The sequence below is a fragment of the Pristiophorus japonicus genome, chromosome 11, assembly GCF_044704955.1.
Source record: "Pristiophorus japonicus isolate sPriJap1 chromosome 11, sPriJap1.hap1, whole genome shotgun sequence".
Taxonomy (NCBI): Eukaryota; Metazoa; Chordata; class Chondrichthyes; family Pristiophoridae; genus Pristiophorus; species Pristiophorus japonicus.
The window spans coordinates 209392199-209416478 of NC_091987.1; the positions used below are offsets into that span (position 1 = coordinate 209392199).

Here is a 24280-nt window from a genome sequence, read left to right on the forward strand (position 1 = left end):
CGAGTTGGCAAGGGCAATTTGTACAATGACCAGTGTGATTGGTTATTTGGTGTGGCAAATCTAAACTATACAAACCTGAAAGCCTGAAAGGAGGATGGTCCCAAAGTGTTGTTAAAGGAGCATTAACCCAGGTTATTAAGCGATAGACTGATTACCTATTCATTCAACCTGGCAGCTTCCCAATACAATCTCTAGCTCGAGTAGCACAGTCATAAACAAGTCGTATCAGTCGTCGCTCTCTCCTTGGCTGCACACTGCACCTCCAGAAAGCAGCGCTGATCTTCATTGCATGCTACGGCAGGAGGGCAGAGCTTGTGCATGCCTCAAGTCACGGCGTTACTGATATCAGTCTCCTTATTCAGGAATGGGAGGCAGGAGAAAGTGTTCCTGTGCACATGCCAATTCGAAAAAAGCACTTGGCCTCGGCAAAGATTGGGATCTAGCTTTCTCATCCCATCGCCCACCTCCCTCGCAGTCACAGGCAATGCATAGCGACCATTGGTTGGAAAGAAAATACAGGGGCATCTTATGTTTGGGTCTCCTTACCTAAAGAAGGATATACTTGCCATAGAGGGAGTGCAACAAAGGTTCACCAGACTGATTCATGGGATGGGGGGATTGTCCTATGAGGAGTGATTGAGTAGACTAGGCCTATATTCTCTAGAATTTAGAAGAATGAGAGGTGATAAGGGGTTATGGGGAGCGGGCAGGGAAGTGGACCTGAATCCCTGATCGGATCAGCCATGATCATATTAAATGGTGGAGCAGACTTGAGGGGCCGTATGGCCTACTCCTGCTCCTATTTCTTATGTTCTTATGTGATCGCATTGAAACATACAAAATTCTTAAAGGGCTTGACAGGGTAGATGCAAGGAGGATATTTCCTCTGGCTGGAGAGTCTAGAACCAGGGGTCACAGTCTCAGAATAAGAGATCAGCCATTTAGGACTGAGATGAGGAGAAACTTCTTCACTCAGAGGGTGATGAATCTTTGGAATTCTCTACCCCAGAGGACTGTGGAGGCTCAGTCTTTGAGTATATTCAAGACCGAGATCGATAGATTTTTAGATATTAAGGGAATCAAGGGATATAGGGATAGTGCAGGAAGGTGGAGTTGAGGTAGAAGATCAGCCATGATCTCGAGGGGCCGAATGGCCTACTCCTGCTCCAAATTCTTATATTCTTATGTAATAATGTTCAAACATCAACATTATTGCATGCATGAGAGGAGAGTCAATAATCCACCCCATATTATCGAGTGGAAAAGCCCGAGTGGCGTGTTCCAATGCAGACAGGTTGCATGAAGGACTCGGGAAGGAGTGGTGGTGGGGGTTGCACAAACTCTGTGCCGGGATGGTTAAAGCTCTGACAGTAACTTAACATGAATGGAGTGCCCAAGCAATGCTCCTGATGCTTTTCCAAAGCCCTGCTACCCGTATCCTAATTATTTTCTTCATCATCGCCCCTGTGCTCGCTGACCTACACTGGAATTAAAAAATTCTCATCCTTGTGTTCAAATCACTCCATGGCCTCGCCCCCTCCCTATCTCTGTAATCTCCTCCAGTTCTGCCCTCGAGCATCCCCGATTTCCTCTGCTCCACCATTGGCGGCCGTGCCTTCAGCTGCCAGGGCCCCAAGTTCTGGAATTCCCTCCCTAAACCTCTCCGCCTCTCTCACCTCCTTTAAGAGGCTCCTTAAAACTGTCCTCCAGCCCTAATATCTCCTTATGTGACTCGGTATCAAATTTGATCTCATTATGCTCCAATGAAACGTCTTGGGACATAAGAGCATAAGAAATAGGTCCATTTGGCCCCTCGAGCCTGCTCCACCATTTAATACAATCATGGCTGATCCGATGGACTCAGGTCTACCTCCCTGCCCGCTTCCCTTAATCCCTTATCGGTAAAGAAACTGTCTATTTCTGTCTTAAATATATTCAATGACCCAGCCTCCACAGCTCTCTGAGGCAGCGAATTCCACAGATTTACAACCCTCTGTGAGAAGAAATTCCTCCTCCTCTCAGTTTTAAATGGGCGGCCCCTTATTCTAAGATTATGCCCATTTTACTACGTGAAAGGCGCTATATCAATGTGAATTTTTGTTGTAATTGCTTGGCACAGGCGCAAAAAGGAGAGGTCCACGTTGGGAAATGAAACGATATCTTGTCAGCCGTGCCTGCGTTCAGATCTGCCTGGTACCCATTTTGTCACTGCACTGGCACTGAAGGAGCAGGTACGAGCGCGCGAAGATTTGCTGCCAGAAAAGCTCCAGCCCCGAGAACCTCCAGCGCCTGCTCTGGCCTGGGAACCCCGAGAACCTCCAGCGCCTGCTCTGGCCTGGGAACCCCGAGAACCTCCAGCGCCTGCTCTGGCCTGGGAACCCCGCAGTGTGCGAATGAGCCGACCTCGCTTTATGGGGAAAGGCCAGCTTTGCACCAGCATCGGGTCATCAACTCCAGTGAGTTCATTCCTCAGGAAAGGGTTCGAGACATTGCGCTTTAGCCAGCAGTGACACAAAGCACTGGCCTGAGCCACTGTAGTCTGGGCACATCGTCCGCCATCTAAATGAAGAAAGTATCTTTCGTTTCTCGCACAGATAAAATCGAGTTGCAACACCTGCCCTTGTACCTCCTCCATTCCCACCGTCCAGCGTACCAAAACACTCCTTCCAGGTGAAACAGCGATTTACAAATACATCCTTCAATTTAATATCCGCTGCTCACGGTGCGGTCTCCTCTACACTGGGGAAACCAAACGCGGATCGCTTTCGGAACACTTTTCTGGTCTTTGGATTAAGTTACTCTCTGGGGCAAAAATTGCAGTCGGAGGCTTCCTGTGGGCGGATGCCTCCGACCAAAATTTTTGTTTTGCGAAAGTACCTGGTGGTCCCGGAGATACGAACACTTCCGGTCCGATGCCTCGATACGCAGCCCAGCGCCGAGGCCCACGCATCCCAGGGATCACGCGGGCCAGGACCGCCAATGAACATGGAGTATTCTCATCGATAATAATGGTTTGTACGATCTCCCATTACTACCCCAAAAACACAGAAACACAACGCAATAAATAAAAAAAAAACACCTCGCGTATTTAAACTTAATTAAAATTGAATTAAATTAAATGTTTTAGGAGAAAAAAATTTTGTGGGGGGGGGGGGGGGCAAATGATTTAATGGGGCCGAACCCGGTGGATTCACCGCCTGCAGTCGCCGAGTTTCCTGGGCGGTCTCCCCTCTGAGCGAGTGTGGTGGAGACCTCCCGCCGGCGGGGAGGGAAGACCGCTGGGGACCGCCCGCTGGCGTGCAACGCGTGTCAGTGTCCTCCGGCCCGCCGAGCTGCCAGTTTGGTCCGGGCGGGAGTCCGCTGCAGCAAGGGGGAAGGATCGCTGCGAGGAGGCAGGTCTAACCTCAACGGTAAGTAAGAAGACCTGTTAAAAAAAAGGTTAGTAAACTTCTTTTCTTCATTTTTTTTTTCCCCCCCCCAGCGATTCAGGTGGATGGGGTCTCCCGAAGGTTTTCCAGTGATTTTTTTGTTGTTATTTTTTTGGAAATTTTTAATTTTATCAGTTCCCCCCCCCCCCACCACTCCCTGGGCCCGACTCGATCCTCGGCGACACTTTGCCGAGAATTGTATTTGCCGCCGAGATTGGGAGCTCCCGCCCGCTGCTGCCCAGATTCAGGGCGTAAGTCGCTTTTTTTGCCGCTGGGCTGCCTTTCCAGGAATTTTCCACGGATCTCCCGCCCAAAATACCGTCAGGATCTCAGCGGTCCTTTGGGACTTGGCACTTGGGCGGGACTTAGCTTCCACCAGGGCCGGGGCCAAAATATTTTATTCGGGTTAAAAAATAAACTCACCTTGATGGACAGGGTTTTTTTAATATTAAAAATTAGTCAATTTTTCTATCTTTTAAAACTCTTGCGCTGGTAAAAGCAGGCCTTACCAGGGGTAAGAGTTTGAAGGACATTCGCTGGGCAGGAGTTGGGCAAATAGCCCAAATCTCCGCCCGAAAAGGCCCTTCTCCCGGGGATGCGTTGGACCTGTCAAAATAAATGTTGACACGTGCTGGATTTCGGCGCGTGCGCATCACGCATCACGCACCTGAACCCGGAACTTGTCGGGCCTTTACGGGTGCGTGCGCACATCGTACACACAGGCCGCAATGTCAGGGCCATTGTCTCCGGCAGTGGAACCACCGGAGAAGCCTGTGGTTTAGGCCCAGTGCTACTTCTGCGTCATGCGAAATCATACAGGTAAATATCCCAGGGAGCACTCAATCCGGGCCCCTTTCCATGCGACTACACTGGTATCACAAGCCCTGGATACGCAAATTTTTTTGCCTCTTTCCTACGGCAGCCGGTGACGATCCTGCCATTCACCCCCCATCTAGACTCGTCTTTTGTTTCCTAACTTGTGCCATTACCAGCTCTTTCTTGCCCATCATCTCTTTTGTCTCTCTAATCTCTCCTGCCTTCCACCCTGTCACCGACCTTGCCTTTTGTTCTTTCCTCCCCCCCCACCCCGACACCCTTTCACACCTCCTGCACTTCCTTAAGTTCTTTACATCTCGAACTTTTCCAGTTCTGACGAAGGGTCAAAGACCCAGGACGTTAACTCTGTGTCTTTCTCCACAGATGTTGCCTGACCCGCTGAGATTTCCGGCATTTTCTGTTTTTATTTCAGACTTCCAGCATCCGCAGTATTTTGCGATTGCATGTTAATATCCTGCTCAACAGCAAACAGATTTCAATCCGGAAGTTCCTCTCCATGCACTGCTGGAAGCCTGGTCGACAAGCTCCATGGGGAGTGCTCAATCCTGTCCCTTTCCATGTGACTACACTGGTATCACAAGCCCCGGCTACGCAGAGTTTAATTTTCACAAGGCAGAGTCAATCACAATCAAAGCTGCAATTCCAATGCAAAAGCACCAAGCAGCCCAATTTAGCTCGAAACAGATTCTAAGTTTATATCCGTTTGCACGATTTTCTCTGTAGGTATAAATAAGGAACCATTTTGGAAAAAATAAATTACGGCTGACTTGAGGGTAGTGACCAGAACTAGGGGCCATAAATATACGATAGTCACTAATAAACGCAATAAAGAATTCAGGAACAACATCTTTAACCTGACTGGTGAGAATGTGGAGTAGTTGAGGCGAATAACGTAGATGACTTTAAGGGGAAGCGAGATAAAAAAAGGTAGGAGAAAGGAATTGAAGGCTATGGTGATAAGGTTAGATGAAGTAGGGTAGGAGGAGGCTCGTTTAGAGCATAAAAACCGGCATGGACCACTTTCTGTGCTATAAATTCTATGTAAAATTAAGAAACCTCCTCAGCCGCACCTGGAGTACTGCGTGCAGTTTTGGTCACCTTACTTAAGGAAGGATATACTAGCTTTGGAGGGGGTACAGAGACGATTCACTAGGCTGATTCCAGAGATGAGGGGGTTACCTTATGATGATAGATTGAGTAGACTGGGTCTTTACTCGTTGGAGTTCAGAAGGATGAGGGGTGATCTTATAGAAACATGAAAGGGATAGACAAGATAGAGGCAGAGAGGTTGTTTCCACTGGTCGGGGAGACTAGAACTAGGGGGCACAGCCTTAAAATACGGGGGAGCCAATTTAAAACCGAGTTGAGAAGGAATTTCTTCTCCCAGAGGGTTGTGAATCTGTGGAATTCTCTGCCCAAGGAAGCAGTTGAGGCCAGCTCATTGAATGTATTCAAATCACAGATAGATAGATTTTTAACCAATAAGGGAATTAAGGGTTATGAGGAGCGGGCGGGTAAGTGGAGCTGAGTCCACGGCCAGATCAGCCATGATCTTGTTGAATGGCGGAGCAGGCTCGAGGGGCTAGATGGCCTACTCCTGTTCCTAATTCTTATGTTCTTATGTAGGTGAAGGAGGTGTCTTCTTTTTATTGAGAAGCAAGATGAAGGGTCAAGGCTCAAGGTGTCAGATTGAAATTAGTCAGAGAAAAGATTCATTAAATAGCTGCCCTTTGTACAAATGCAATTCCGCAGCTTAGGGTCGCGGCAGCTGAAGCCACGGCGATTAAAATCGGCGATGTTCAAGGTGCCAGTATTGGAGGAGCGCAGTTTTAAAGATGAAGCGTCACTCAACCGGGAGCTAAAGTAGGGCAGCGAGCACAAGGGTGCTGAGTGAGCGAGATTTGGTGCGCGTTAGGATACAGACGGCAGAGATTGGGATGAGCTCAAGTTTATGGAGGGTGAAAGACGAGAGGCCGGGCAGGATTGCGCTGGAATAATCTTCTCCTTCGTGTGAGTTTCACATTCTCATTTGTGCAGGACATTTTTTTGGTCAAATTGACCACGAAAATGATCGGCCTGCTGGTAGAAAATCCTGCAGCCTGATCACACACCAGCAACAGTGTTTAAGAAAGACAGAACTTGCATTTATATAGCACCCTTCACCTCCCCATGATGTCCCAAACCGCATCACAGCCAAGGAATGACTTTTGACGTGTCGTCACTTGTTCCTTATATAGGCAAACGTGGAGAGCCAATTAATGGACAGCAAAGTCACACGTACAGCCATGAGATAAGTGAGCACCTTATCTATTTCTGAAGGTGTCGATTAAGAGAGAAAAATGTTGGCCAGGAGACTGGGAGGACTCCCTACATTTTGAATAGCGCCACTGGATCGCTTACGTCCATCTGAACAGGCAGACGGGACCTCGGTTTAACCTCTCACCCTCCTCCTCCTCCTCCTCCGACTCCGTTGGGCGGGCCACGTTGTCCACATGCCAGACACGAGACTCCCAAAGCAAGCGCTCTACTCGGAGCTCCTTCACGGCAAACGAACCAAAGCTGGGCAGAGGAAACGTTACAATGACCACCCTCAAAGCCTCCCTGATAAAGTGCAACATCCCCACCGACACCTGGGAGTCCCTGGCCAAAGACTGCCCTAAGTGGAGGAAGTGCATCCGGGAGGGCGTTGAGCACCTCGAGTCTCATCACCGAGAGCATGCAGAAATCAAGCGCAGGCAGCGGAAAGAGCGTGCGGCAAACCAATCCCACCCACCCTTTCCCACAACGACTATCTGTCCCACCTATGACAGGGACTGTGGTTCTCAGATTGGACTGTTCAGCCACCTAAGGACTCATTTTTAGAGTGGAAGCAAGTCTTCCTCGATTCCGAGGGACTGCCTATGATGATGATGATGATGATGATGATGACTCCCTCAGCGCTGCAGTGAAATGTCAGCCTGAATCATGTGCTTAAAGTCCTGAACAAGTCAGGGGCTCACACAGGTCTTTGTTTGTCATTCCTCTCCCTCAGCATAGACATGATCGTCCAGAGGAGAGGGAAATGGAGATAATTATTGGGGGTGATGTTTGACTTTACCACCGGGGTGGGAACAGGACAGTAGCATGTTGAAAATGGCAGTGCAACACTTACTGCCACGCTCCCGCGCAGTTTGGCCCAGCACCATTATGATGAGGGTCTTGAAATGGCTGGTTGACACGCCTGCCTGGAACAGATGGGAGCCTCACTAGCCTGTGAAAATTGGGGTCCTATGATGTCAATAGGACGCCGATGCAAATTTCAAGCACCAATGGGCAGAGGTCATGCCACGCATGCTCCGCCCATTGGCACTTGCTGTTGAGTGGCCTTAAAGGGGCCACTGCAGCCACACAAGGAAAGTTTAATAAATGCTTTGTGACTGATTTTTGTGCTCCTCCTGGACCGAACAAAATCGATCCCGGAGCTTCCCAACCCTCCGTGGCCGTCGCCTGGGATCACCTCTCCTCCGCCCCACCCCCACCCTCTTCCCCGCCCCCGCCGCCCCCCCCCCACCCCTTCCAACTTACCTGGACCGGCCAAGCTCCACGGTGGAGCCACCGGATTCACGATTCCCTCCGCTTGACAAACTGCTCCGGAATGCGCGAGCAGCTTGCTGACGGAATGCTAACGGGGCTTGGCCGTAAACATGGTTTGGGAATCTTGCCGGCGACACTCTGCAGGAGAAGCCAAAACCCACAGGTCAGGACGTCGTATGGGTTGAAAAGACGAGGAGAGAAGATGCTAAAAAAATCAAATAGAAGTGGTTTGGTGATGGCAAACATCGAAGCCTTGAACACATGCAAGCTCCCTTCTCCCGAAAAGATTATGGGGTGGGAAATTCGGTCGCGTCTCTGTTGCGGCGTTAATCCGGGCGGGGCGGTAAGTTTTGCGGCGGGAAATGGTTTGCGTCTCCAGCCGCAAAATTCACCCGCTGGGCCCCGAGTGTGGGGCGGGGTGCTAAGGGATGCGTTGCACACCTCTTTTAGGGCGCTAGGCCGGCTGAGCCACTGAAAATCCCGAGCTAAACAGCCGGCCTCGGAGCGCTCTAAGAGAGGCTTCCGTGGAGAAAAAACCCCTGAAAAAACCCACTAAAACCATTCCCAATTTACTACTGATGCAACCCCAACATAAATCGCAAAAATAACATAAATAAACACAATACACTTACCTGAGGTAAACATTTTTTCAATCACTTCGGCCGGTACGGTTTGGAACGCTCGCTTTCACAGGCGTTCCCACTCGGGCGCGCTACGGGGCGCTACGGAGTGGGCGCGATCCAAATTTCAAGCCGGTGTCGCAACCAGAGGCGTTGCATGCCGACTTACCCCTCCCCCGGGCGGTAATGCTCTGCGCCCTTGCAAACCCGGCACCAAATCTCCTGGCGGGGCTCTGGGAGCTGGCCGCCGGGCACAAGAGCTTTCTGTCGCCATTGCCGCCACTCCGGGGCGCTAAGGGGGGCAGGAAAAGACCGGAAATCCAGCCCTTGAAGCTAGAGGTTATCAATGCTATCTTGGTGGAGGCGTTAACCTGTGTTAAATAAGTGGAGTAACGCTGGTGTTAACATTGCTGACAGAGGAATGATAGACAAATGAATTGCGAGCTTGGCGGCCAATGTTGCCAGCAGTTATTTCTCGATGTTTTCGTCAGTGAATGCATTACTTTGTGTTGGGCTTGTCCACGTAATGTTGCTCAGCACTGGGCCAGCACCAGGAACTCCGGTCACACACAGCCCGAAGAGGGAAACTACTTCAACTTCTATAGAGAGAGAGAAAAAGGTGCTTACTGTCTTCCTTTGTCTGTGTGTAGAGCACCGCGCTGCGCACGCCATCTCCCGCCTGAGTGAATGCCAGGACCTGCACGCTGTAGTTGGTGAATTTCTCCAGTCCCTTCAGTGCCACTCGGCTGTCTGTGGTGGTGATGTTCTGCATCTCTCCCCAGTCTAGACCAAAGCACATAAAAGGAAAATCGAATCGAATGCGTGGTAATGGAACGAGAGCCTGCTCTGTGGGGGATCGGGTGGCACAATGATCAGCTCCGCTGGGCAGGCCTCCATCGCATGCCAGACACGAGACTCCCAAAGCAAGCGCTCTACTCGGAACTCCTTCATGGCAAACGAGCCAAAGGTGGGCAGAGGAAAAAGTGCAACATCCCCACCGACACCTGGGAGTCCCTGGCCAAAGACCACCCTAAGTGGAGGAAGAGCATCCGGGAGGGCGCTGAGCACCTCGAGTCTCATCGCCGAGAGCATGCAGAAATCAAGCGCAGGCAGCGGAAAGAGCGTGCGGCAAACCAATCCCACCCATCCTTACCCTCAACAACTATCTGTCCCACCTGTGGCAGGGACTGTGGTTCTCGTATTGGACTGTTCAGCCACCTAAGGGCTCATTTTAAAAGTGGAAGCAAGTCTTCCTCGATTCCGAGGGACTGTCTGTGGTGATGAGGGTTGGAGGCTGGTCTTTCACTCGGGAACTGGGGTTCGAATTCCAGGTCAGACTTTTAGGATGGAAGTCTCCTCTACCGGCTGTGAGGGTCCTTTGTGAAATGAGGTTGGGACGAGACAATTCAGATCCACCTCAGAAAACAGACACAAGATGGCTATTGTGGGAAAAGGAAATTGTGCAGTAGGAAACTCTTGTGTGTGATGGAGACACACTGTGACAGACTAAAGGAAGCTTTACTCTTGATATCTAACTGTGTTGTACATGACCTGAGAGTACTTGACATTGACACTGAATACTTGAAATGGGGGGTGTGTTTGATTCCCCAGCACACACACACACACACAAAAGGATGTTTTGTGAGAACAAGAGAATAGAATCATTACATTGGGAGTTGTGAGAGTCTTAGTGAATGACCAGGCTGTGATTTTTACATAGTGGGTATAGAGAGTAATCCAACAGCAATCATGAACCATTGGCCACTGAACTATCCTTTCATGTTGTGGCTGCAATAATTATCTTTAACAATGGGATTAATATGGGCTCAATTTTCCCCAGTGATTTGCGCCGTTTTTTTAGAGCAGGCTGCTCTTTTTGGCCGAAGTTGAAAAAACACAGTTTCCCCAATCAATTTGCACCAGCGTAACTCAGTTAGTTACGTTTTTTTTTAAGGTCAGATTTTTTTTCAGCCAATGGGGGCGTGACCAGCCACCCGCACCAAGTCTGGCCATTCAGGGAAGTTTGGCCATCTGAGAGTTACTCCAGTTGTACTGAGGCCAGTGTATGTGGCCTCTGCAGAAAAATCTTCCGGGGAGTTAAGGAAATTGGCACAACAGATTCTCGGACACATTGAAAGAATCGAAAAACACAAAGCAGCAACTTACCTCCAACCCCGCCCGAAGGCTGTCCGGTCCCATTCTCGGTCCCCGGTTCACACACACATCTCCAAATCTAAAGGCCAGGTTACGCCATGCCAAAATGAAAAAATCCAACAGGGAAACTTAGAATAGATTTTTTTGGCATAGTTAGGCCCCCAAAAATCGGGCGTAACTCCTTCAAGTACACCAAAAAAATGCTTTGGGGAAAATTGAGCCCATAGATCTCAGGAAAGACGCGGCAGTTATTTATCAGCCTCCTCTGTCGGAGCCTGGGGTCACACTGCAGGAGCCCCACTTTGTGGTCACGTCGTAGCTGCCACTCTTGGATCAGAGGCATCGGGCGAGGGGGGGGTGGCACAGCACGACTGGCAGGACAGGACGCGCGCTATGACGTCGCCCACGAGGGGCAGCTTCAGAAAAAGAAAAGCACAGGGAAGAAGAAAACCCCTGGACATACTGGAAAGCTGAACTAAAAACACTGGGCTCGCTCAGCAGGTCGTCCTGCATCTGTAAGAGGAAGAGCGGCTCTTGCAGTGAGCGCGTAGTCTCTGCAAATGGGGAGCTGGATGGGTTCCTGGCCAAGACATAGCCCAGCGTGCAAAAGATAGGTGGGGGTATTGGTTGAAGTGACTCAGGACCGCCCTGGTCCCCTGGAACCCATTTTGATCTCCTTCGGGAGTCCGCGAGAAATCTCCAAGAATTCTTATTTCCTTGAATTGGCTGAGGTTTATTTTTAAATCTATTTATTGTTTGCCTCTCCCCAGGAGATGACACGGCTGTAGGTCAGTGGGAGAATTGAAGGACACAATGCTCAATGGACCAGCTGGTCTTTGGCTACCCATCGTTTTCGTATGTTCGTATTGTTGTCCATGAAAAACCTAGGGCCATCTCAACAGAGAGAGAGAAAGGATAAGTGTTTCCCTCTCGCCAGTTGGTCTAACCCTAACGTGATGTGACAACCAGCAGCAGATAGAGGGTGAGCTCCACAAGAAAGCCAGCAGAGGAAGTGGGTCTTCATTCTGGGGAAGCAGCCATCTCCAGGTTTATGCATGTACAGAGAAGCCTGTTATTGTATATAGGTGGTAGAACATGTAGGAATCAACTCATTCCAATGAAGACACTTCCCTTGTAATGTATGCACCTGTGAGGATGCTCACAGGTTTGTAGAGCTGTTGGTCCACCGGTACGCTCGCAGCCTTCCGTGAGAGGTGGGCGCCGGAGGGACTGGAGTGCATCATCACCTCCGGCAACCAAATTTTGATTTGATCTGTTAGTGTCTAAAGTTTAATTTGTCTATGTTTGTCGGTTTTAGTGCCCCCTCCCCCACTCTCCTTTTAGCCGGGGATCACTTGTGTAATTTGTGTTTTTGTGCCCTCAAAAAAAATTACCAAAAAAAAACAAGGGGACACTTGAAAAGTTTTTGGAGTGTGCACCCCCCCCCCGCCCCCCTTTAATCAGAGGACTCTTGATTAAAGGGCACAACTAAATATAGTTGTAGAGCTGTTGGGGACTGGAGTGCATCATCACCCCCGGCAACCGAATTTTAATTTGACCGTTTATTGTCCAAAAGTTTTATTATTTAACGTTCAAAGTTTAATTTGTGAATTTGTCGGTGTTGGTGCCCCCTTTTAAGGAGGGCACTCGATTTAAAGTTTTACTAAAAATAGTTGTAGAGCTGTTGTTCCAAAATAGTTGGAGAGCTGTTGTTCCAAAATAGTTGGAGAGCTGTTGTCACCCAGACTGCCTGCCTCTCTTTCGCGGTTACATTTGCGCTAGGATGTCCCTGGAGATGGAGCAAGCGGTGTCCACTGGTACGCTCGCGGCCTTCCGCGAGAGGTGGGCACCGGAGGGACTGGAGTGCATCATCACCCCCGGCAAACAAATTTTAATTTGACCATAGTTTTTTAAGAGTTTCATTTGTTAATTTGTCGGTTGTAGTGCCCCTTTAACAAGGAGACACTTGATTTAAAGTTTACATTAAAATAATTGTAGAGCTGTTGTTCCAAAATAGTTGGAGAGCTGTTGTTCCAAAATAGTTGTAGAGCTGTTATTCCAAAATAGTTGGAGAGCTGTTGAGTTGTGAATGGCTTAGCCAGTCACGTGATGTTTACAAGACTCAATAAAACCCCAGCCACGATGAGGCAGGTGGCTGTGAGCCTGGTGGATGAACTGGTAATGTGTAGTGTGATTGTTAAACCTTTGTTAATAAACCAGCTAGTTTTTAATGGCAATGTGTTGCTATGAATTCTTAAGGAAAGAACCCATGAAGCAAATACATTATACCATCTACAGTGAATTCACCTGCATGGCTCTCAGGTCACAGGACTAAGCACGAGACTGATTCCATTTATTCCCAATATCCCCCCTTTCTTCCCAGAATACTACATGATGGACACATGACTGCTTGGCTTTTCCAATGGCTCAAGTCTCTGCACCATAAAACACCAGGAAATTCCCAGGGTCGGATTCCACGCTGTGCTGGGTTAACTGATCCCAACTGGGGGCAACAGTCCAAGTAGCGGGACCACCGGTTTTGGGAAAGGTAAATCAGCCAGGGTTCCTGCTCCTGATTGTTACACAGGGACTGATTCCTGGGTGAGGACGGGATCATTGTCAAAGGACACAAAATGGAAAACGACCACTTGGTCAAGAAATTGGAGCATGTCCAGTAGCCATGGTACCATAATGGAGTTAAAAGAAAGACTTACATTTATAGAGCGCCTTTCATGGCCACTGGATGTCTTAAAGCAATTTACAGCCAATGAAGTGTTTGGAGTGTAGTCACTGTTGTAATGTGGGAGACACGGCAACTAATTTATGCACAGCAAGCTCCCACAAACAGCAATGTGATAATGACCAGATAATCTGCTTAGTTATGGTGATTGAAGGATAAATATTGGCCAGGACACTGGGGATAAATCCTCTGCTCTTTTTCGAAATAGTGCCATTGGATCTTTTACGCCCACCTGAGAGAGCAGACGGGGCCTCGGTTTGACGTCTCGTCTGAAGGACGGCACCTCCGACAGTGCGGCACTCCTTCAGCACTGCACTGGAGTGTCAGCCCAGATTTTTTTATGTGCACAAGTCCCTGGAGTGGGACCTTCTAGAGGGGGGACAAAATATTGAAGAGAGGGAGAAAGAAACTGAAACGCTTGGCCGAGAGTCAACTGCTAGCAACTGACCTCCATCTTGGTGTAGGGACCAGTATATGACTCGGAAACCCTTCAGCACGCCGTGTAAGGTACTGCGAGGGGGTGGTGACCAGACGATGGTGACGACATCAGATGAGATCGACACGGCTTTGACGTTGTCTGGAGGCTGGCTGGGAACTATGGAGAGACAAGACAAGTGAAAATACAAAGCAAACCCCATCAATACCACCAGCCAATGGTTATCATTCCCAAACAACAACAACAACATTTATTTTTATAGCGCCTTTAACATAGTAAAACATCCCAAGTGGCTTCACATCAGTGTTATGAGAAAAAACAGATACATTTGACACCAAGCCACATGAGAAGAAATTACTCCCGGTGACCAAAAGCTTGGTCAAAGAGGTAGGTTTTAAGGAGCGTCTTAAAGGAGGAAAGAGAGGCTGAGAGGCGGAGAGGTTTAGGGAGGGAGTTCCAGAGCTCAGGGCCCAGGCAGCTGAAGGCACGGCCACCGATGGTTGACCAATTATAATCAGGGATTGCTCAGGAGGGCAGAATTTGAGGAGCACAGACATTTCATGGGGTTGTAGGGGTTGGAGGAGATTACAGAGATAGGGAGGGGCGAGGCCATGGAGCATGGAACTAATAAACCTTTCAGGAACGACCAGCCTCTGGAAGGGTGAACATCCTGTTATGAAGTGCACATCCTCTTAAAGTGACAGCTTAATAACGCATGGGTCCCCATCACCATACACATGCCACTGTCCCACCGCAGTGAGGCTTTTAAAGTGGCATTGTTTTCAGAAAAATGCGTTTGCCAATTCTTTTATTTCTTTACATACCCACAGTGCAATGACAAAAGTTATATTGCAGTGTGTTAGATGATCCACAAAATTAAGGCACAATTCTTCTGGGTGCCCTTTCCCCCTCACACTCAAAACATTATTTGAGAAACATTTTTTTTACTGATACAAGTGCCCCTTTAAGATTTCTTTTGAAAGGTATCGGTCTCCTTCTCCTTCTTCTGTCGTACGGCAGCAGCAAAGCGATTCAAATGTCAATATCTCAGTCGGATATCCAGGCCAAAGCTTCCGGTGTAACAGCGTGGATATCGTGCAGGCTGCCCGCGAATTCCCTCTGAGGGCAGTGCTCGATGATGTGCTCCAGGGTCTGATTAGGAGCTCCACAGTCACATGATGGGGAGGCTTTAATCTTCCTCCTCTGGAGAATGTGGCAGCATCGACCATTACCGGTTCTGAGGAGGTTGATGGTTGTCCACTGTTCTCGATCAAGCCAACATCCCCAGCATCGATGCACTGACCACACTCGACCAGCTCCGTTGGGCGGGCCACATGCCCGACATGAGACTCCCAAAGCAAGCGCTCCACTCTGAACTCTTGCATGGTAAGCGAGCCCCAGGTGGGCAGAGGTAATGTTTCAAAGACATCATCAAAGCCTCCCTGATAAAGTGCAACATCCCCACTGACACCTGGGAGTCCCTGGCCCAAGACCGCCCTAAGTGGAGGAAGAGCATCCGGGAGGGCGCTGAGCACCTCGAGTCTCGTCGCCGAAAGCATGCAGAAAACAAGCGCAGGCAGTGGAAGGAGTGTGCGGCAAACCAGTCCCACCCACCCTTTCCTTCAACCACTGTCTGTCCCACCTGCAACAGAGACTGTAATTCCTGTATTGGACTGTTCAGTCACCTGAGAACTCACTTTTAGAGTGGAAGCAAGTCTTCCTTGATTTTGAGGGACTGCCTATGATGATGATGACATAGAAATATAGTGCCCAAGTTTCCACAAGAAAAAAAACGGGCGCCCCTCCGAGCTGGGCGCCCGTTTTTCGCGCCTAAAACCGCGCCTAAAAAAATCCTCGGTATTCTCCACCTACTTACAGGTCCTCTGGCCCTCGGCGCAGCCAGCACGAGCTGTGGGGGGGCGGAGCCAGGTCCCAGCGCTGAAAACAGTGCCGGGACCTCTGCACATGCGCGCTACAGTCGGCACGCAAGTGCAGTAGCTCCAGGCGCCGAACTGTGTGGGAGGGGCCCGAAGCACGCAGCCCTAGTCCTGGCTGAATGGCCTCACTGGGGCTGCGTGAAGAAGGCTCCTCCCACGGCCAGCTCCTGCTCCCCGCCCCCGACAAGACCCGACACCCGCTCACCCCCCCACCCCGCCGACCCGACCCGAAACCCGCTCCCCCCCCGGCCGATCAGACCCGATCCGACACCCGCTCCTGTTCCCCGACCCGACCGACCTCCCTCCCTCCCCTCTCTCTCTCTCTCCCTCCCTCCTCCCTCCCCTCTCTCTCTCTCTCTCTCTCCCTCCCTCCCCTCCCCTCCCCTCTATCTCCCTCTCCTCTCTCTCCCTCTCTCTCCCTCCCCCCTCCCCTCTCCCTCCCTCTCTCTCCGTCCCTCTCCCTCTCTCTCTGTCCCTCTCCCTCTCTATCCCTCCCTCTCCCTCTCTCTCCCTCCCTCCCTCCCTCTCTCTCTCTCCCCCTCCCTCTCCCCCCCTCCCTCCCTCACCTCTCTCTCTCTCCCTCCCCTCTCTCTCTCTTTCTCTCCCCCTCCCGCTCAGCGGCACGAACGGCTGCAGAATTCTCCCTGGCTGAAGCACTTTCACACAGGTAGGAAGATGGTTTATTTAATCTTTTCTTGGCTTATAAATGTTTATTCAGGTTGGATTTATTTGTATAATATTTGTAGAAGTATAAATAAGGATTTATTGTCGAATTTAATGAGTTCCCTTCCCCCCCCACCTCGTTCTGGACGCCTAATTTGTAACCTGCGCCTGATTTTTTAATGTGTAGAACAGGTTTTTTCAGTTCGACAAAAATCTTCACTGGCTCCATTCTACTTTAGTTTGGAGTACATTTTCACTGTGGAAACTTTCAAATCAGGCGTCAGTGGCCGGACACGCCCCCTTTTGAAGAAAAAATTCTGTTCGAAACTAGAACTGTTCTACCTGACTAGAACTGCAGAAAAAAAAATGTGGAGAATTGCGATTTCTAAGATAGTCCGTTCTCCACCAATTGCTCCTAAAAATCAGGCGCGAATCATGTGGAAACTTGGGCCCATAGAAACATAGAAAATAGATGCAAGAGTAGGCCATTCGGCCCTTCGAGCCTGCACCACCATTCAATAAGATCATGGCTGATCATTCACCTCAGTACCCCTTTCCTGCTTTCTCTCCAGACCTCTTGATACCTTTAGCCGTAAGAGCCATATCTAACTCGCTCTTGAATATATCCAATGAGCTGGCATCAACAACTCTCTGTGGTAGAGAATTCCACAGGTTAACAACGCTCTGAGTGAAGAAGTTTCTCCTCATCTCAGTCCTAAATGGCTTACCCCTTATCCTTAGACTGTCCCCTGGTTCTGGACTTCCCCAACATCGGGAACATTCTTCCTGCATCTAACTTGTCCAGTCCCTTCAGAATTTTATATGTTTCTATGAGATCCCGTCTCATTCTTCTAAACTCCAGAGAATACAGGCACAGTCGATCCAGTCTCTCCTCATATGTCAGTCCTGCCATCCCGGGAATCAGTCTGGTGAACCTTCACTACACTCCCTCAATAGCAAGAACGTCCTTCCTCAGATTAGGAGACCAAAACTGAACACAATATTCCAGGTGTGGTCTCACCAAGGCCCTGTACAACTGCAGTAAGATCTCCCTGCTCCTATACTCAAATCCCCTAGCTATGAAGGCCAACATGCCATTTGCCTTCTTCACCATCTGCTGTACCTGCATGCCCACTTTCAATGACTGATGTACCATGACACCCAGGTCTCGTTGCATCTCCCCTTTTCCTAATCTGCCACCATTCAGATATTCTGCCTTCCTGTTTTTGCCACCAAAGTGAATAACCTCACATTTAACCACGTTATACTGCATCTGCCATGCATTTGTCCACTCACCTAACCTGTCCATGTCACTCTGCAGCCTCCTGGCATTCTTCTCACAGCTCACACCGCCACCCAGCTTAGTGTCATCTGCAAACTTGGAGATATTACACTCAATTCCTTCATCCAGATCATTAATATATATTGTAAATAGCTGGGGTCCCAGCACTGAGCCCTGCGGCACCCTACTAGTCACTCCCTGCCATTCTGAAAAGGACCCGTTAATCCCGACTCTCTGCTTCTTGTCTGCCAACCTGTTCTCTATCCACGTCAGTACATTACCCCCAATACCATGTGCTTTAATTTTGCACACCAATCTCTTGTGTGGGACCTTGTCAAAAGCCTTTTGAATGTCCAAATACATCACGTCCACGGTTCTCCCTTGTCCACTCTACTAGTTACATCCTAAAAAAATTCTAGAAGATTTGTCAAGCCTGATATCCCTTTCATAAATCCATGCTGATTTGGACAAAATGCACTGTTATTTTATCTTTAATAATTGATTTCAACATTTTCCCCACTACTGAGGTCAGGCTAACTGGTCTATAATTAGCCTTTTTCTCTCTCCCTCCTTTTTTAAAAAGTGGTGTTACATTAGCTACCCTCCAGTCCATAGGAACTGATCCAGAGTCGATAGACTGTTGGAATATGATCAACAATGCAGCCACTATTTCTAGGGTCACTTCCTTAAGTGCACTGGTATAAAGACTATCAGGCTCTGGCAATTTATCGGCCTTCAATCCCATCAATTTCCCAAACATAATTTCCCGCCTAATAAGGATTTCCTTCAGTTCCTCTTTCTCACTAGACCCTCGGCCCCTAGTTTTTCCGGAAGGTTATTTGTGTCTTCCTTCGTGAAGACGGAACCAAAATATTTGTTCAATTGGTCTGCCATTTCTTTGTTCTCCATTATAAATTCACTGAATCTGACTGCAAGGGACCTACGTTTGTCTTCACTAATCTTTTTCCCTTTACATATCTATAGAAGCTTTTGCAGTCAGTTATTATGTTCCCAGCAAGCTTCCTCTCATAGTCTATTTCCCTCCTCTTAATTAAACACTTTGTCCTCCTCTGCTGAATTCTAAATTTCTCCCAGTCCTCAGGTTTGCTACTTTTTCTGGCCAATTTATATGCCTCTTCCTTGGATTTAACACTATCCTTAAATTCCCTTGTTAGCCACGGTTGTGCCACCTTCCCCGTTTTATTTTTACTCCAGAGAGGGATATACAATTGTTGAAGTTCATCCATGTGATCTTTAAATGTTTGCCATTGCCTATCCACCATCAACCCATTAAGTATCATTCGCCAGTCTATTCTGCCAATTCACGTCTCATACCATCGAAGTTACCTTTCCTCAAGTTCAGGACCCTAGTCTCTGAATTAACTGTGTCACTCTCCACCTTAATAAAGAATTCTACCATATTATGGTCACTCTTCCCTAAGGGGCCTCGCACAACAAGATGCTAATTAGTCCTTACTCAATACACATCACCCAGTCTAGGATGGCCAGCCCTCTAGTTGGTTCCTCGACATATTGGTGTAGAAAACCATCCCTAATACACTCCAGGGAATCCTCCTCTACCTTATTGCTACCAGTTTGGTGAGCCCAATCTATATGTAGATTAAAGTCGCCCATGATAACTGCTGAACCTTTATTGCACGCATCCCTAATTTCTTGTTTGATGCTGTCCCCAACCTCACTACTACTGTTTGGTGGTCTGTACACAACTCCCACTGGTATTTTCTGCCCTTTGGTATTCCGCAGCTCCAGCCTTACATATTCCACATCATCCAAGCTGATTTCCTTCCTTACTATTGCGTTGATTTCCTCTTTAACCAGCAACGCTACACCACCTCCTTTTCCTTTCTGTCTATCCTTCCTGAATGTTGAATACCCCTGGATGTTGAGTTTGCAGCCTTAGTCACCCTGGAGCCATGTCTCCGTGATGCCAATTATATCATATTCGTTAATTGCTGCCTGCCCAGTTAAGTCGTCCACCTTATTACGAATACTCCTCGCACTGAGGCACAGAGACATCACGCTTGTCTTTTTAACACACTTTGCCCCTTTAGAATTTTGCTGTTATGTGGCCCTTTCTGATTTTGCCTTGGGTTTCTCTGCCCTCCACTTTTACTTTTCTTCTTTCTATCTTTTGCTTCTACCCCCATTCTACTTCCCTCTGTCTCCCTGCATGGGTTCCCATTCCCCTGCCATATTAGTTTAACCCCTCCCCAACAGCACTAGCAAACACTCCCCCTAGGACATTGGTTCCGGTCCTGCCCAGGTGCAGACCGTCCGGTTTGTACTGGTCCCACCTCCCCCAGAATCGGTTCCAATGTCCCAAGAATTTGAATCTCTCCCTTCTGCACCACTCCTCAAGCCATGTATTCATCTGAGCTATTCTGTGATTCCTACTCTGACTAGCAATGGTAGCCATCCTGAGATTATTACCTTTGAGATCCGACTTTTTAATTTAGCTCCTAGCTCCCTAAATTCAGCTTGTAGGACCTCATCCCATTTTTTACCTATATCTTTGGTACCTATATGCACCACGACAACTGGCTGTTCACCCTCCCCCTCCAAAATGTCCTGCAGCCGCTCCGAGACATCCTTGACCCTTACACCAGGGAGGCAACATACTATCCTGGAGTCTCGATTGCGGCCCAACTGTTTGCGAGCAAGGTTTGATCCAACAGGTTGTACTGTGGGCTCCTCTATAAGGAATCCATTCCGTATGTCATAGTTCTTCCAAGCATTTCACCATCGGTCATCGGTCCTTCATTTATTTCTTTAAGAAAATATGATCTAAAGCACTGATATTATGGGGCTTTGATTTGTAGGGATTAGAGAGCATGATAGTATGCCATGGCCACCAGCAGGCATACGTAGTAACTAAGGGTCCTTCAACATACGTTATTCCCACTGTGTGTGTGCTGGTTCTATTCTATCAAATCATTGATTTAATACTCCCCAAGTCTGATTCCTCCGATATCGTTATTTCCACCCATGATTTGTGGGAAAAGCATTTTTGCGCCAACAGCAACAGATGTCGTCAACAGCTCAGTTGCTGAAGACTGCCCAGTGTGGTGTTGAGCCATGGTGTTCATGCATAGACCGTTGGGCTTTCTTAGACAGGCAAGTCAATAATTTGTTTACGGGGTTTATAAAATATTGTTCTTATTTCCGTAGTCTGGTGACTAATATATTTGATGGATCCATTTCTATAATCATCTGGAGTGTAGGGGGTAGGGGAGGACTCCAGTACAATGGTAGTGTTGTGTATCTGTAAAGCATGCACTCCCATGTTCCGCCACCAGGGAGCTCATCCGCTGAAGTCCCAAGGGATTCTGGGATCCCTTGGGAGGACTGTATAAAAGCCGGCCCCTAAGGCCTGCTCTTCACTCTGGTGTGTCTTATTAAAGACTGAGGTCACTGTTACTTTAACCTCCCTGTGTGCAGCCTCATCTGTGTTAGGAACACAATAACTGGCGACGAGAATACGAATCCAACGCAAAGATGCAGCAAACTGTGGGCATCCTGGAGAAGTTCTCGGAGGGTGAGGACTGGGAAGCCTATGTCAAACGGCTAGACCAATACTTTGTAGCCAACGAGCTGGACGGAGAAGGAAGCGCTGCAAAAAAGAGAGCGGTCCTCCTCACAGTCTGCGGGGCACCGACCGACAGCCTCATGAAGAATCTTCTGGCTCCGGTGAAACCCACAGATAAGTTGTATGAGGAGCTAGTTCGGGAACATCTTAACCCGAGGGGGAGCGTGCTGATGGCGAGGTATCGGTTCTACACGTGCCAGCGATCTGAAGGTCAGGAAGTGGCGAGCTACGTCGCCGAGCTAAGGCGACTTGCAGGACAATGTGAGTTTGATGGCTACCTGGAGCAAATGCTCAGAGACTTTTTTGTACTGGGCATTGGCCACGAGACCATCCTACGAAAACGTTTGACTGTAGAGACACCGACCCTCAGTAAGGCCATTGCGATAGCACAGGCATTTATGTCCACCAGTGATAACACCAAACAAATCTCTCAGCACACAAGTGCTAGCAATGTTCATAAAGTAACTGGAACTGTGTTTGCGAGCAAAAATGTACAGGGCAGAACCCACGAGTCTGCAACTGCCAGCAGGCCTCAGGTGGCCCAGATGGCTCAGAGTCCTCAACAAAGGATGAATACAAGGCAATTCACACCTTGTTGGCCTTGTGGAGGCTTCCATTCAGTCTATTCATGCCTCTTCAACGGGTATGTTTGCAAGAGCTGTGGAACAATGGCGCACCTCCAACGAGTTTGCAAACGAGCTGCAAGCTCTGCAAAACCTGCTAACCACCACGTGGCAGAGGTGGATCAAAGCAATTTCGAGCCTCAGAGAGAGGAGGCAGATGCTGAAGTACATGGGGTGCACACATTTTCAATGAAATGTCCACCTATAATGCTAAACGTAAAATTTAATGGCTTACCCGTAGTCATGGAACTGGACACTGGCGCTAGCCAATCCATCATGAGTAAAAAGATGTTTGAGAGGCTGTGGTGCAACAAGGCATTCAGACCAGCCCTGAGCCCCATCCACACAAAACTGAGAATGTACACCAAAGAGCTTATCACTGTCCTGGGCAGCGCCATGGTCAAGGTCACCTACAAGGGCACGGTGCATGAACTGCCACTGTGGATTGTCCCGGGCAATGGTCCCACACTGCTTGGAAGGAGCTGGCTGGGCAAAATCCGCTGGAACTGGGATGACATCCGAGCGCTATCACATGTCGATGAGGCCTCATGTACCCAGGTTCTTAACAAATTTCCTTCCCTTTTTGAGCCAGGCATTGGAAACTTTTCTGGGGCAAAGCTGCGGATCCACTTGGTCCCAGAGGCACGACCCATTCACCACAAGGTGCGAGATGAGAGAGAGAGTGGAAATCGAGCTGGACAGGCTGCAACGCGAGGGCATCATCTCCCCAGTGGAATTCAGCGAGTGAGCCAGCCCGATTGTTCCAGTACTCAAATGTGGTGGCACGGTCAGGATTTGCGGCGATTATAAAGTAACTATTAATCGTTTCTCGCTAAGGATCAATACCCGCTACCTAAGGCAGATGACCTATTTGCGACGCTGGCAGGAGGCAAGACGTTCACCAAGCTCGACCTGACTTCGGCCTACATGATGCAGGAGCTGGAGGAGTCTTCGAAGGGCCTCACCTGCATCAACACGCACAAGGGACTGTTCATCTACAACAGATGTCCGTTTGGAATTCGGTCGGCTGCAGCGATCTTCCAGAGAAACATGGAGAGCCTACTCAAGTCAGTACCACACACGGTGGTCTTTCAGGACGACATATTGGTCACAGGTCAGGACACCACCGAGCACCTACAAAACCTGGAGGAGTTCCTCCAGCGACTGGATCGCATAGGACTGCGGCTGAAGTGGTCGAAATGCATGTTCATGGCAACAGAAGTGGAGTTTTTGGGGAGAAAGATCGCGGCGGACGGCATTCAGCCCACAGACGCCAAGTCAGAGGCTATCAGGAATGCGTCCAGGCCACAGAATGTCACGGAACTGCAGTCGTTCCTGGGACTCCTCAACTATTTTGGTAACTTCCTACCGGGGTTAAGCACCCTTTTAGAGCCCTTACATGTGTTATTGTGTAAAGGTGAGAACTGGGTATGGGGAAAAAACCAAGTAATTGCTTTTGAGAAAGTCAGAAACATTTTATGCTCCAACAAGCTGCTTGTATTGTATAACTCGTGTAAAAGACTTGTGCTAGCATGTGACGCGTCGTCGTACGGAGTCAGGTGTGTATTACAACAAGCTAATGTTGCGGGGAAGTTGCAACCTGTCGCCTATGCCTCCAGGAGCTTGTCTAAGGCCGAGAGGGCCTACAGCATGATTGAGAAAGAGGCATTAGCGTGTGTGTTTGGGGTAAAGAAAATGCATCAGTACCTGTTTGGCCTCAAATTTGAGCTGGAAACCGATCACAAGCCCCTCATATCTCTGTTCGCTGAAAACAAGGGGATAAATACTAATGCCTCAGCCCGCATACAAAGGTGGGCACTCGCGCTATCAGCGTATAACTATACCATCCACCACAGGCCAGGCACCGAGAACTGTGCGGATGCTCTCAGTCGGCTACCATTGCCCACCACGGGGGTGGAAATGGCGCAGCCTGCAAACTTGTTGATGGTGGCGCAGCCCGCAGACTTGTTGATGGTCATGAAAGCATTTGAAAATGATAAATCACCTGTCACGGCCCGCCAGATTAGGACTTGGACCAGCCAAGAGCCTCTGCTGTCCCTAGTAAAAAACTGTGTACTGCATGGGAGCTGGGCCAGCATCCCCGTTGAAATGCAAGAGCCAATCAAGCCGTTCCAGTGGCGAAAGGACGAGCTGTTCATTCAGGCAGACTGCCTGTTGTGGGGTAACCGCGTAGTGCTACCAAAAAAGGACAGGGAGACGTTCATCTCGGATCTCCACAGCACACACCCGGGTATAGTAATGATGAAAGCGATAGCCAGATCCCACGTGTGGTGGCCCGGTAGCGACTCTGACTTAGAGTCCTGTGTACGGCAATGCAGCGTATATGCTGAGTTGAGCAACGCGCCCAGAGAGCCACCAC

General features: G+C 49.0%; 1 protein-coding gene across 1 annotated transcript in view; it reads right to left on the reverse strand.

Annotated features, from left to right (window-relative positions):
* The window catches only part of dscaml1 (Down syndrome cell adhesion molecule like 1), a 618289-nt gene that overhangs the window by 114442 nt on the left and 479567 nt on the right, over nucleotides 1-24280 (reverse strand). The window contains exons 17-18 of the mRNA XM_070893140.1: nucleotides 13801-13947; nucleotides 9086-9241 (exon numbers count right to left, since the gene is read on the reverse strand). Coding sequence (XP_070749241.1) covers nucleotides 9086-9241; nucleotides 13801-13947 — 303 coding nt within the window. The remainder of the gene's footprint in view (nucleotides 1-9085; nucleotides 9242-13800; nucleotides 13948-24280) is intronic.